The 14,208-nt window shown below is 44.6% G+C and overlaps 1 protein-coding gene and 1 pseudogene across 3 annotated transcripts in view; one reads left to right on the top strand and one right to left on the bottom strand.

The window, feature by feature from the left end:
• ITPR2 (inositol 1,4,5-trisphosphate receptor type 2) overlaps positions 1-14,208 on the bottom strand; it is a 215,222-nt gene that overhangs the window by 140,068 nt on the left and 60,946 nt on the right. For all 3 annotated transcript variants that reach the window (XM_066633900.1, XM_066633901.1, XM_066633902.1), the window contains 9 exons: positions 14,133-14,208; positions 13,036-13,177; positions 12,125-12,286; positions 10,236-10,408; positions 9,561-9,680; positions 9,282-9,467; positions 8,190-8,441; positions 6,649-6,793; positions 5,492-5,642 (listed from right to left, as the gene is read on the bottom strand). The exon at positions 14,133-14,208 is cut by the window's right edge and continues 85 nt beyond it. In XM_066633900.1, the coding sequence (XP_066489997.1) occupies positions 5,492-5,642; positions 6,649-6,793; positions 8,190-8,441; positions 9,282-9,467; positions 9,561-9,680; positions 10,236-10,408; positions 12,125-12,286; positions 13,036-13,177; positions 14,133-14,208 (1,407 nt within the window). The remainder of the gene's footprint in view (positions 1-5,491; positions 5,643-6,648; positions 6,794-8,189; positions 8,442-9,281; positions 9,468-9,560; positions 9,681-10,235; positions 10,409-12,124; positions 12,287-13,035; positions 13,178-14,132) is intronic.
• Positions 6,348-6,467, top strand: LOC136658201 (5S ribosomal RNA; annotated as a pseudogene).

Genomic DNA, 14,208 nt, shown 5'->3' with positions numbered 1-14,208 from the left:
AGAAGCTCTGAGCTTGAATTTGTAGCTTATCTTCTTTCTGGTATGCTAGTTTTCTAAGTTTAGGGGGGTTTTTTGTTTGTTTTTTTAATAACATGCAGGAACATTCAAACATATCGCGCTCCACCTGCATTATCTTTGTTAGTTCTATTTCTTTCTGAACCATACAGAAGTATTGGGGTGTGTTTGGTTTGTGTCTATTCTTTTATGTTGTTAAAAATATATATATATGAACATATTTTTATATGTTAAAAAAAATTAAAAAAATATTTTTTATTAATCAGTGTGTTAATATAAGTCCTCCAGAAAGTGCAATGCAGTAGTCAGACTGTTAGAATAGGATCAAATCCTAATTCAGACATGAAACTTATAGGGTGACCTTGGGCTCTACTGGCACAAGCTGATGCAAAAGTGCTGTAAAGCATTTTGCGACAGCACACCTACAAGCAGGAAGGGCCCGGGAAGTGGATGGTATAGGTGGAGACAGTGCATGCTGTATCCTATCCCCTTCCTGGGCTGATCTGAGAACACGGATCAATGCGGACATGTGCCAGCTAGATAGCACAGGTCTACACTGACCTATTCCCTTACTTCGAGGAGACCTCCAGCAGCCAAATTCTCCCGAGGGATGCAGCAGAAGCCATGCCTGCACCAAGAAGGATAACAACTGGAGAATGAAGGGTTCTATATGAATAGGTGAATAATGTAAAAACCAGGTAGACGGGACTCATTAGCCTGGGAAGGCAGCTCATCTGAGAGAAGGAAAACTCTGATCCCAAACCTCCATTGCCTTGTGGCTACATCCAGTTATGGAAAAGGCTTCAGGAGTCAACCTCGAGGCAAAATCCGGAGCCGGAGTCCCTGAGGCAGTTCATGGCTGAACAAAGTCACGTTCTGGCAACTCCTGCGACGCTGCTGGAACCAACCGTATTGGCCTCTGCCTTTCCATTGGACCATTTCAGCGACATGGAGAGGGGGGATTTGCTGCATGGGAAACAGCCTATCCTCCATATCTACCTTACCCAGGCTTCACGCACTGGAGAGGACACTGTTCCAGAACCACTATTCAGAGTGCGATACCATGGTCTTCTGAGACTGAAGGATGCCAACTGACTGTAAAAACCTCTATGGGGTTTATGATAGCCTGCCAGTGTAAGCCACCTTGAAGAAGTCTGATGAAAATCTGATGGGGAAGGGTATATAAATACTGTAATAGCAAAATAACCCCACTCCCCACAGCCTTCTCTAGATGCCTTCCCTGATACAACCACAATCTGGTCATCTGTGCAGATGTGTCTTCCGATATGTGGGAGGGTGCATATCCCCTCCCTGAACCAACAGTTGTTTTCTTTGAGCAGGCCACAATTTCTAGATCATTTATCTTTCTATGCTAAATAGCTCTCATTCCTCTCAGCAGCTTGGTTGCATTTCAGTGGTTCTTGCTGCTTTCTGAAATATTTTGGGTTCCTTTGGGGAAGGAAAAATGTAATTGTCATCTCTGCAATTTCTGCTGCACTCCAGTTGCTTTCTTCTACACCTGCTTCATGTTAATCTGAAATATAATTGCCTCACTTCTGCAATTTGTTAAAGTCTTGTCTTAAGATTGATTTGCTTACTACTTAGGTTCTCCCTGGGTTTTTTGACTGATCTGAACTATACCTTGGTAAGGGAAATCATAACCCATTTCAACTACAAACACAAATTAATTAAGCAGGTTTTTGTCCCCTTACTAATCAGTCTTTTCAGTGACATTAATTAAATGCAGCATAAAATTGCAATATAAAACAGAAGGAGTCTCACTGTTTAATTTAGTTTCCTTTAACCATTAACTTCAATCTCACATTTTAAAATCTCTTTTGAATATTCATATAAGAAGAATCTCTGAGGTTGGCACCATTTTCTGCCAGAGTTCCTGTGTCTGCAACAGCTATGAAAGACAGTAGGGTCGGTATAGGGGAGCAATGCAGTACATATTTCAGGCATCAAAACATGCCAAGTAGGCGGTTGCTTCCACGCACCATCAGAATCATTCTGGGAAGCAACAGCAACACAGTTGAACCAACACAGTTGAACCAAGTCAACGTAGTAGAACCACATCTAGTTTGATAAACGAAAACCACAGGGGGAACTTCAGTATTGGTCTTTTATGGATTCAGAGCAGACTGTTAAATAAAGACCTCTGCCTGACCTTGGAGAGTCATCGCCAGACAGAATAACAGTACTGGACTAGATGGACCAATTATCTGAGTTAGGCAACTTCATATATAGTTGGACCTCTTCATCCGTGGTTTAAAAGCAACATATTTAGTATGTTTAGTAACATATCCCAAAAGAACCGCTGTGGAATTTTAATCCCAGTAGTTTTCTCTCTCTTTTCACACATGTATGTTCCCATACATAATTTTAAGGCAAAAAAAAAAAAAAAAAAACCAACAGAAAAAGGCACACCGAGTGTTTTTCTTCTTTCCAGTTTGATTATGACGATGATGTTGAGGCAATGAATATTTATCCAATACTTTTTGCAACAGCAAAACATTCACAAAGCAGTTCCCAGTGAACACATCCTGAAATAAGGACAAAGTTACTCAGGGAAATGACAGTGGGAGATGGATCTGTGGTGGTAGAAATATGGGCTGTGCCTGAGGAAGATGGTTGTGTGATCCTGGTACTTGAATCATCTGAGTGTTACAGAAATCCTGAACTTGCAATTATTCCTAGCTGTGCTTAGGCTTCAGAAATTGCCCTCATCTTCCAAAGAAGCAAGGAGTCCTATACAATGACCTGTGTCTCACAGAAGGCCACGACCCAACAGATACCTTTACCATTTGCTCACAGATGATTTATGGCTAGGTCCTGACCTTTTGTTAGAGAAGTGGATTTGAGAAGTACCCTTGTTTACAATATGTTTTATTAATACTGAAGACTCACAGAGGACACAGCAAGGGCACATGCCATTTGATTTTCTGACATAGGCTACATTGAATTTTCCACGGGGAATTTTGTATATAAATGTCTGCAGCTTTTCTTTTATTTTTCAGCACCACTTAATTTTTAGTAAAGGTTTATCACTAGGCATGGAGCACTTGAAAGACAAGATTTTGATACTTTAAAGAACATGAGGTTGCAAAGTTTGCGGATGACACAAAACTTTTCCAAGTGGTGAAGACCAGAAGTGATTGTGAGGAGCTCCAGAAGGATCTCTCCAGACTGGGCAACAAAATGGCAGATGTCAGTAAGTGTAAAGTCATGCACATTGGGGCAAAAAATCAAAACTTTAGATATAGGCTGATGGGTTCTGAGCTGTCTGTGACAGATCAGGAGAGAGATCTTGGGGTGGTGGTGGACAGGTCGATGAAAGTGTCGACCCAATGTGCGGCGGCAGTGAAGAAGGCCAATTCTATGCTTGGGATCATTAGGAAGGGTATTGAGAACAAAACGGCTAATATTATAATGCTGTTGTACAAATCGATGGTAAGGCCACACCTGGAGTATTGCGTCCAGTTCTGGTCGCCGCATCTCAAAAAAGACATAGTGGAAATGGAAATGGAAAAGGCGCAAAAGAGAGCGACTAAGATGATTACGGGGCTGGGGCACCTTCCTTAAGAGGAAAGGCTACGGCGTTTGGGCCTCTTCAGCCTAGAAAAGAGACGCTTGAGGGGGGACATGATTGAGACATACAAAATTATGCAGGGGATGGACAGAGTGGATAGGGAGATGCTCTTTACACTCTCACATAACACCAGAACCAGGGGACATCCACTAAAATTGAGTGTTGGGAGAGTTAGAACAGACAAAAGAAAATATTTCTTTATTCAGCGCGTGGTTGGTCTGTGGAACTCCTTGCCACAGGATGTGGTGACGGCATCTGGCCTAGATGCCTTTAAAAGGGGATTGGACAAGTTTCTGGAGGAAAAATCCATTACGGGGTACAAGCCATGATGTGTATGCGCAACCTTCTGATTTTTGAAGTGGGCTATGTCAGAATGCCAGATGCAAGGGAGGGCACCAGGATGAGGTCTCTTGTTATCTGGTGTGCTCCCTGGGGCATTTGGTGAGCCGCTGTGAGATGCAGGAAGCTGGACTAGATGGGCCTATGGCCTGATTCAGTGGGGCTGTTCTTATGTTCTTATGTTTCATTTCCTACCCATAAGAGCACATATCACCAACAGATCAGAACCAAAGAGTCAACGTGAAAAGAGAAGTACAAGGTCATCTTTTCAAATGATGCTTTTGGGAATGTACTCAATATTTTATCTCAAAATTATATTATATAAAATAAAAAATATTTTATAAATATTTTATACATTTCCTTTGACAATCTTTACCCAAGTCCACCCAGCACTTCAGAAAGTGCACCAAATGCAACTCCCAAACTTCCTTAGTGATGTGCAAGCTATTGCCTATGCTGTTCCTCCTCTCTGTTTTTGAAAATGAAGAAGTAAACTAAGCCAAAGAGAAATCATGGCAGAGAAGAGACTGGTGGGCTACAACATCTGACTTGGTCTCATGGACAAGCTTGGCCCTGACAAAAGCACATTCTAATCCACTGGTTCCCAACCCGTGGTCCGCAAGACCTTCAGAAGCGGTCTGTGAGGTCTCAGAAAAAAAAGTTTGTCTTCTATCACTTCCAGCTGAGAAGCTGGAGAATAGACCATGTGCAGCCACAGCCAGCACTGAAATGTTGGTTGCAGCTGTGGGTGGTCAAGAGTGCTTGCTCAGGAGACACTTCCCCATGGTCCACTAGAGAGGGCAGAGAACAGATCGGCCACAGCTGGCAACAAAAGTAGCAACCCACAAATCTTCTCTATAAATAATAAATCTAATAAGTGTCTAACAAATTGCTAATAAATCTTCTCTAATCATTACAAATTCAATTGTCTTTTTTTGTGTATAGGGCGTAGGAATGGAGGGGTTGCATGTGGTCCATGATTATTCCAATTTTTGCCTCAGTGGTTTGCAGGCTCCTAAAAGTTGGGAATCACTGATCTAATCAGATTACCAGAAAAAAAAACCCATCACTAATATTCACGCTATTCTAATGTCCTTTGGTTCCCATTTCTTGTGCTTGTTCTACATTGCCCTCACAGGCCCTTAACCTCCTTTAACCCACATACTGAAGTTGGTTTTCTGTGATTTCACTTATGAGTTTTTGTAATACTATCACATAAGACACTGAGCCATCACTATTGACAATATGGTCACCACCACTGATAGGATTAAATGGCAGTGTGGCAATTGAGGTCAAAGCCTGAAAAGACAAAAAGGAGGAAAATGGTGATGGAAATAACTGAAAGCAGGTGGCACTTTTTGACACTCATGAAAAGCCACCAGACGAGACCAGTTTCATCTCAGCTCTGACATTGAGGTCAGTTGTGTGGGATGAAAAGTTGTGAAATGACCAGCGATTTGTCTCCAGATCCAAGATCGAAAGTCACAAAGACACAAACAACGTATTATGTAATGTTAAACATTTTGTGATTTTTAACCCCCTTACCTCCATCCTGAAATTTGCTTAATCTTTCCAGGTAGGACGACACAGGCCCTTGTACAATGTCAAGGATAGCCAACAGAGTTCTGGTCAGCCTGAGTAACTCACTGAAACTATAAAAACCAAAGTATATGAGATTGCGAGCAAGATGCACCACCTGAAGAGGAAGAAGAAAAAAGAAAGACGGATACATTAGCGGCAAAAAAGAGATCTTGACACTAAACCAAGTGGACCCACCTAAGTACACACCAGAATTAATTTCATGGATATCTTCAGAATTGTTCTAAATGATTGATTGGACCTAGAATGGATCCAGAACCTGTGCCTTGCCATAAGGCAATGAAGTAATTGCTGCACACCAGGGCGCCTAAGCTATGGACCTCAGGCTCTGTGGTGGCTTTTCCAGGAACCCTCCTTGCACACCTGGGGCAAAGAGGGGAGACAAGGAGGGCTCCTTAGAACTCCTTCACATGAAATTATCTTGAGGTTTTCAGTCCAGACTGCATCATACAGACAGTGAAGGTTGAAATCTGCAATCTGTGTAAGTCACGTGAACTTAAGTACGTATATTTGCATCTACTGCTGCTGAACCCCCACCCCAGACCCAATCCCGCTCCTTGCCCAGTTTCATCCCCTCCCAACCCTGTTCCACCCTCCCCCACTCCCATCCACCTCACCAGCTGACTTATGTGCTCCAGCGGGCAACAAGAAAGTCAAAGACATGGGCAGGAGTCCATGGTGCCAGACTTCCCACCAGTGATCCCAACAGTACACTGAGTAGCGCACTGCCAGTAGCGCACTGAGTAGTGCACTTATATGACTGACGCCGACCGCATTATGGCAGTCAGCATCAGCAGGAGACTGATGCAGCAACTGTTGCCCTGCACATGCCTGATCTTGTCTGATCTTGGAAGCTAAGCAGGGTCAGGCCTGGTTAGTACTTGGATGGGAGACCGCCTGGGAATATCAGGTGCTGCAGGCTTATACTATAGTCTTTCGAGACTGAAGGTTGCCAACCAGTGTAATCAGCAGGAGAGATGATGTAACTTCAGGAGGTAAGTATAGGATTGGTCCATAAAACAGCTTGTGTTCTGCTTCTGCTCTTTTACTACTGATTAATTTGAAAAGCATGGTCAGTGCTAGCCAGAAAAACAGAAACGTACCTCAAAAGTTAGTTTGTTCTTCTCTTTGTCTCCAAAAGGAAATGGCTGATTCACAACTTCTTTCAAGTACTCTTCTACGAATTCCATCGTTAGCGCAAATTTCCTCTTCATGTCATTCCTCGACGAATCTGTGAAGGAGTCGTACCTACAAAACAAGACAGTGAGCAAAAACTGAGCAAATGGGATAGAGCAGAAGGTGTGAAAATGTATCAGTAAACCATTTTTAGTGTTTTAACAAGCGTAGGAGTTTGATACAGGGAAGACTGCCAATATCCACCATGGACTTGTGAGACGTCCCCAAAGGGGTAGCAAGGATCATCATGACTGCCAGTCTAGAACTCACTGTAAATGACTATTGGTGGACTTGACTGATTGCAGTTTTGCTATATTGCTTTTAACTTTTTATTTTAAGATAGCTTCAATTTTAAAACAGTTTACATACAACAGCAAATTAAATACTTTTTTATTTAGATAAATAAAATGCTGGACTCTATATTCCATTAAACGATTGCATGACCTACTCCAGCAATCTTGCCAACATCTAAATACCTGGGGCTCTCCCAAGATGTCAGCAGGCGACCTCCCTTGTGGAGGTTTCAATGGGCAGCATCAAAGAAAACCTGGATCAAACACATTGAGGAAGACCTAAGGAATCAGTGACTGACCGTGGACAAGGTAAGAAACATCACCAACAACTGCAAAGAGTGGAAGTGTGTGACTTCACGTGAATGATACACAGATCCCAGAAGCACCTACAGCAATGAATTCACTGAGAGGACAACCTGCTTCCCAAGCGCCAGCTAAGACCTGAAGAAGAAGATGCTTAGGTCTACATGCTCAAAGTAAAGCATTGAATGGCTGGACACTTAGCACTCAGGGCCACATCCAACATTATATGCATTTGCAGCAGGTTGTGGTCAACTTTGACTCTCCAGTTTATGTAGCTCTATAATGTATGCATCAGCTGTATCCATGCATTACACTGTTGTGTGCGCTGGTGGAAAAATAAACTGTATTGAAACCACTCTCCCACTCCAATCCTATCCAGCACTGGCACAGCAGGGTTGCACGGCCCATGTTGTGGCCAGTGTTGGGTTTGAGCAGGTGGAAGATCTCCTTGGGGTAAAGGAATATTGGGTCTCCTTGGGGTAAGGCAACTGTGAAAACAGGATGTCCACTGCTGTCCACTTCCTGTTTGCATTCTCACATTGACCTCCTGTAGAATCCTCTAGCAATAAGTGTCTAGATTCTCACTGTTTGCTTCCCGATTCCTTTTTAAAGTGACATGAAGAAAAAGATGCCTTTTGCAAACCCTTTGCAAAGAGAGGTGAGTCAAAATCACAACAGGAGGATGTGAGTAAGGTCCACTGCTATCTGCAGTTGTGGGTATCTGCAGTAGCAGAGAGAACCTATGCCCCGTAGATACTGGGGGGTGATCTATATAGTTTTCATATGAAAAACATCTTCCTGTCCTCTGTCCTGAATCTAGTACCAACCTCAATAAATGAGGCTTCTTTGCTTTGTCTCATAAAGAAACTTACTCGTGGATGGTGATCTTGGTAGGAATTTCAGTCCACAGTCTGGCATATTTCACAGGCACAACTGTCTCCTGGGGATCTCTGTCAACATGCATATGCAACATGAGGCGGCAGAAAGACGCTCGTAGATCAAAAGGGAGACTCTCATCTGACATACAGCGTAGGATCAGATCCACTGAGAGTTGTGTAGAAATTTGATTTATTGCCAGATATTGACGGTCCAAGCACATCCTTGCAAAGAGATTCAACTGATACCTTAAAATGATAACACAACAATATCAGTTCCCAAGAATCTGGTTGCTGATGTGCCAATCGGATACATCTGACCAATATTACGTCATCTTAATCATTACAGCACAAGACAATCTCTGGCTTCCTTATAAACCTTCACTGACTTCATTTAATACAATGGGACAAGTACATCTGAATGCTCCCTGGGGCATTTGGTGGGCCGCTGTGAGATACAGGAAGCTGGACTAGATGGGCCTCTGGCCTGATCCAGTGGGGCTGTTCTTATGTTCTTAACTACAATTCCCAGGAGGCCTTGCAGGTATCTTGTTATCAGGTGTGCTCCCTGGGGCATTTGGTGGGCCGCTGTGGGATACAGGAAGCTGGACTAGATGGGCCTATGGCCTGATCCAGTGGGGCTGTTCTTATGTTCTTAACTACAATTCCCAGGAAGCCTTGCAGGTCTCTTGTTATCTGGTGTGCTCCCTGGGGCATTTGGTGGGCCGCTGTGAGATACAGGAAGCTGGACTAGATGGGCCTCTGGCCTGATCCAGTGGGGCTGTTCTTATGTTCTTAACTACAATTCCCAGGAGGCCTTGCAGGTATCTTGTTATCAGGTGTGCTCCCTGGGGCATTTGGTGGGCCGCTGTGGGATACAGGAAGCTGGACTAGATGGGCCTATGGCCTGATCCAGTGGGGCTGTTCTTATGTTCTTATGAAAAAAGTCAGGAAAAAATTATGTATAGGCAGAGGTATGGAGGAGGGGTAGCCATGTGGGGTGGGGTGGAACAGCACATCCGGCCTCCCATAAGCAAAGTGATGTTCCATGGGTCCATGTCATTCTCCTCTTTAAACAAATTGGTTCACCTGTAGTAAGTGAGGACTTCTAAATCAGCTTTGGTGCCCTCTTTAGCTTCTTGGGCAAGATGCCTGATGGTTTTGCCATGAGGTTCCTTGTTGCTGTCAATCCAGTAGAGCCAGACCTCTTCCTCGTCCATGTCATCCACCAGAGCAGAACATTCCAAGGGGTTGTCCATTTGCATTGAAACCAACCTTCAAACAAAAACAATGTGCACTGTTACCCACTAATGATCTACACACAGTGCAAGAGAAACCACTAAAAGCCAAAGATCTCCGTTTGCTTACTTGGTCTGAATGAGAATGTCCGCATTTCCTGGGCTCAGCATATATTTGCAAATAAGTTCCTGAGTTACTGGAATCGCTGTCGTGTTAGAAACACACAAGTCTGATAAATAGTCCAAGAACCTTGAGAGGAGGGAAGAATCAACAATGGTTGCCCATCACACCGTTGAAATTTACTAAAAGAACAGACACAAAGCAGGGGGCATAGCTGGAGGGGGTGCAAAGCACTAAGGGTGCAGGGTGACTCACCACTGTGTTCATACGGCGCTTCCCCCCTCCCCTCTGGAGCCATTCCAGGCAGGGGGAGCAAAATAGAGGCATCTACCACTTCTCTGGGTCTTCTCTGGCTTTTGCCTCCATTCCATTGTTCCCACCACCCGCAACGGCTCCGAAGGGGAGGGGAAGGGGCTGCTTGCACGCTGAAATGAGACTCCCTGCAAAAGTTAGTGCTTTGCACCCCCTCTAGCTACTTCACTGACAGAATGATCCAAATTACACCTGCCACTGAAATACTGACTGCAAATATATATTTTATAAATTGCTGGCTTTACAAGGTCCAATAGTTATTCCTGAAACTACAAAAGGTAAGTTCACATACACAAGTTCACAAATATAAAGATGGTCAGTAGACAAAGAACACTGAAAGAGAAGAGCAAAATTACGCGGACAGCTTCAAACCTCGGCTCTCGATTCCTCCTGAGCAAATTCACAAATGTCTCTATTTCTTTAGCCGTGATGTGTTTCTCTAGCAGCTTTCTGTTGTTGTGTAACAAAGCTGTGATGGTGTCTTCTGCCAAGATATCATAACCAATCTGGGACTGCATGATGCAGAAGTTCTTAGCAATGTATTCCTGGAAGAAAATCCCAGCACCGTCTGTCAAACAGTGTGAAAAGTGGAAGGTTCCCCAATCCCTTGTTCTAGGATTGGCATCATTCGGCTAGATCAAGCCAGAATAGTGTCGTGGTTTGGGAGTTGGACTTAGACCTGGAAGATCCAGGGCCCAGGCTACCAAGCATTTGAAAGGTCAAGACCAGCAGCCTGAATTGTGATCCTAAGGCGGTTTGGAGCAAGTGAGGGTCCAGAGTTAAGCAGGACGAGGATTGAAATTGTTTCTCCTCCATTAAAAAAAAAAACTTGTCCGATTAGCAAAATTTGTTTTTTTGAGACACATAAAAACAAAACTCATTTGCAGATTTACCCGAGATTTGCCAGCCCTCTCCCTCAGATACAGCTGTAACCCCAACTGGACAGCAAATGGCTCAGCCCCAATTTTATGGGAAGACCTCAGTTGAAATATTCTTAGAGTTTTTTCGTGCTTTCTCATTTTCACTTTGACAAAACACAGGGGGCTCCGTATCTGTGGATCCCATATCCACAGATTCACTTATCTGCGGATTGGGTCCGTCCCCCATGACCCCCCCTCCCAGTGCGTGCCTGGGGTTTCCCTGGGCCTCCTAATCCCTTATAAGGTATTAAAAATGTCACTTCCAGTTTTTTCGTAAAACCAGGAGTGACATTTTTTCATCTCCAAGGTCCAGTATGAGCCAGACAGAGACCACTGACGGATGTCCATAGCCTCTGATGTGCTCAGAGGACTCTCCAGAGGCGAGGGGAGCAGAGCTCCTCTCACCTCCAGAGACAGGGGCAGGCGTCCTCTCGTATCCATGGATTCAGGTATCTGTGGGGGGTTCTGGAACAGAACCCTTGCGGATACGAGGACATACCTGCACTGGTCTAATTTTGAAGACCACAGTAGACTTTTACTTTGGACAAACCTAATAAGAAATAAAATCCTGTTCTTCTGAAACACCAGTCTGAGTGGCATGGGATATGGCACACGTCCTCAGATGCCAGAACAATAAAGTCCTGCCATCATACTTCCAGTTCCACCAACAGATGTGCCACAGATGCTGGCACCATGCCACACCGATACAGATGCAACTACAGCTGGCGCAAACCCCCAAATGGGGGAGAGACATGGGAGGGATGTAAGTGGGACAAAGAAGATTACACCATATCCTAAACCCCGCCAGATGTTGGAAAACCCCCAAACACCAGCAAAACATTGTACCAGCATCAGAGTGGACATAAGAATTTAGGAAAAGACTCAGGAAACATTGGGATAGGGAAAAACACCAGAAAATCTCAACTCCTACCACACCTCCACTCCACTCACTTTCCACTGATGGAGCGCAGAGTACAGACTATACTTGGCAGCTAATCGCATCAGACAAACGCCCAGTACTGAAGCCCCTGCCAGGGAGATCAGAACTTAGATGATAGTGTGCATGGCATGGAGGTTTAGACCTCTCTGGCCAAAATGTCACATGCACTTAAAGTGCACACATGCAAGGGAACAGTGGTGATCGGAACTTTGGAGAAACAACTTGTCAGAAGATGCACAGCAAGATATTTTATTAACACTTGCCTTCTCATAATTCTTCTTGCAGAGATTCTGTCCCAGTTTATTCCACCAGATTCTATGAAACTCCAAGCATGGCCAGGATGCTCATGACTTGCCTACTGAAAACAATTATGCAGCCATACAGAACAGCAAAAGACAAACCTGATTTTTCCTGTAGTCCTGCTGAGAGTGCCGGAGAATTCTATAACAAAGCCTTAACATGTATTTGTAGGGTGCATATCTCTGGTCACTCAGATCTTCAAGTCTTAGCATGGCTCCTTCTCCAGCTTTGTCTTTAAATGGAGCCTTGAGGATCCCAAATATCTGTTCAAAAAAATCAAAGTGATGCATGAAGGGGAGAGCAAACCCTGGATGTTTGGTGAAGTCCTGTGAACAGAATATTAAGTATCCTGAACCAAGGCGGGGGAAAGATATAACCTGAAACATTAAGTACAATTTTCACTTGGACAACCCAATCTCACCTGACTCCTTGCGCCGAGGCGGCTGTGCCAACATACATCCCAACAGGGGAATTTTAAGCCACGAAGGTCTCCTCAAGGGAAGGGGACATTTGTTCCCTTGCCCCGGGGTAAGCCTTTACTGGTACAAGTCCAAGTAGACCTGGACAGGTGGACTGAGGCCAAGATTTCAGCAGCACAGCCACCGCTAATACCACCCTCTTCTCAGCCGCGACACACCCAACCCAATCTCCAGCAGCATGAAAATCAGAAAGCAAGGATTTGTGCATGTATAAGCAACAAGGAAAAAGTACAACTATAGAAATCAATGAGATGACAATTTGACCCGAATAACTCGGTCTTCTCCATTTTCCTAAACAGCTTCCATTTTATGCAGAGAATGTTCTCTGGTTCACACATAAGCAGTTTTACGACTTTTACCAAGGAAGAGCACGTGGCTATGCCAGTCTTTTCTCAGTCTTTTGCAAAAATGCAGTTCATCCTTCTACATTTGGCCACACATTGTGCTGGCGGAAGGAGATTGCAGAATCTTTGTTAAATTCTTGATGCCCTGGAGAATATGCTCTGTATGAAAGATGGAGTATAGATAAGCACCTGGGCCAATATATTCTGTTCCCTCATTAATTTTTGCCTTTCCCGGTTGGGCTTCGTGACCACCACGTCCAAAACTTCCTGGCCATTATTGGGCACGTCCGCAACAAAGAAAATGAGGTCTTCCAACAGCTTGGTTACAAACCTACGAGGAATTGGAAGAAATGCAATACAATGAATGGCAATAATTACCTAAGGATAAGGATATTTTTTGTTGGATTCCCCCCCCCCCCCAGAATCTGTGTATCACTAAAAGTTGCTCCCATCACAATCTAGGTGATCTGCTGACACAGCCCCACTCAGACGAGAGGCGTATCTTGGGTGGCATGGGAGGGGCGGGCGCTCTAGGCACCAGTTGAGTTTGAGCACTGGGCACGACTTACGGATGAACCGACGGCGGCAAAGACAATGACACGGGGGGAAAAACACAGTGAAAGCGGAGGAACGTTGGGCCCTTCCGTCCTCCCCTGTGTCCATCTGGCTCCAAAATGGAGCCACTCCAGATGCTGGGGGGTGTGGCAGGGCAGCACAGGGGGTGGCATAGTGATGCAGGGGGCGCACTGACACAGGGGGCAACGTCAATGCATCATCCCGCCCCAGGCACGATAAGGACCTGTTACGGCTCCGAATCAGACTTCCACAGATGATTTCTGCGTAGACCCATTGCCATGGCTGGGGTTTCCCAGGGGCAAGGGGACAAGTGCGCAGCAAGTTTTGCATGCTTGCCTGCTCCGTTGCAAATGCTACTACGAAAATAAAAGGGTACCGTAATGGACACACAGGGGCTCCTATTTACACAGGATTTCCCCTTATCCATGGTCTCCCATATCAGTGGGGGTGAGGACACGGACAGAACCCTCATGAATGCAGGGGCCTGCTTGTATTTGGAAAGTACAATACCAGCAGCTCTTCAGTCCCAGAGATACCACATACTGCAACTTTTACTGTAATTTCTTCTCAAAACGATGCCCATTTTTTTTCTGCTAGCAAACTACAGAGGTCTTGTTATTCAGGCACGTATGTGCCATGAGCAGTTTCTTGATGGCATTCCATCAGGGCAAGAGGGAAAAGAAAGCAGGAGGTAAGGAAGGGTCACTGACCTCCTCTCATTCTGTGTTACTGAGCCATTCTCCAACTTCTTAACTGTAGAGGCCAAAACCTTGTTGGCATCATTGG

Source organism: Tiliqua scincoides, chromosome 7 (genome assembly GCF_035046505.1).
Source record: "Tiliqua scincoides isolate rTilSci1 chromosome 7, rTilSci1.hap2, whole genome shotgun sequence".
NCBI classification, from domain to species: domain Eukaryota; kingdom Metazoa; phylum Chordata; class Lepidosauria; order Squamata; family Scincidae; genus Tiliqua; species Tiliqua scincoides.
Note: the sequence above shows the minus strand (reverse complement) of the source record. Positions and strands in the feature narration are given on the sequence as shown.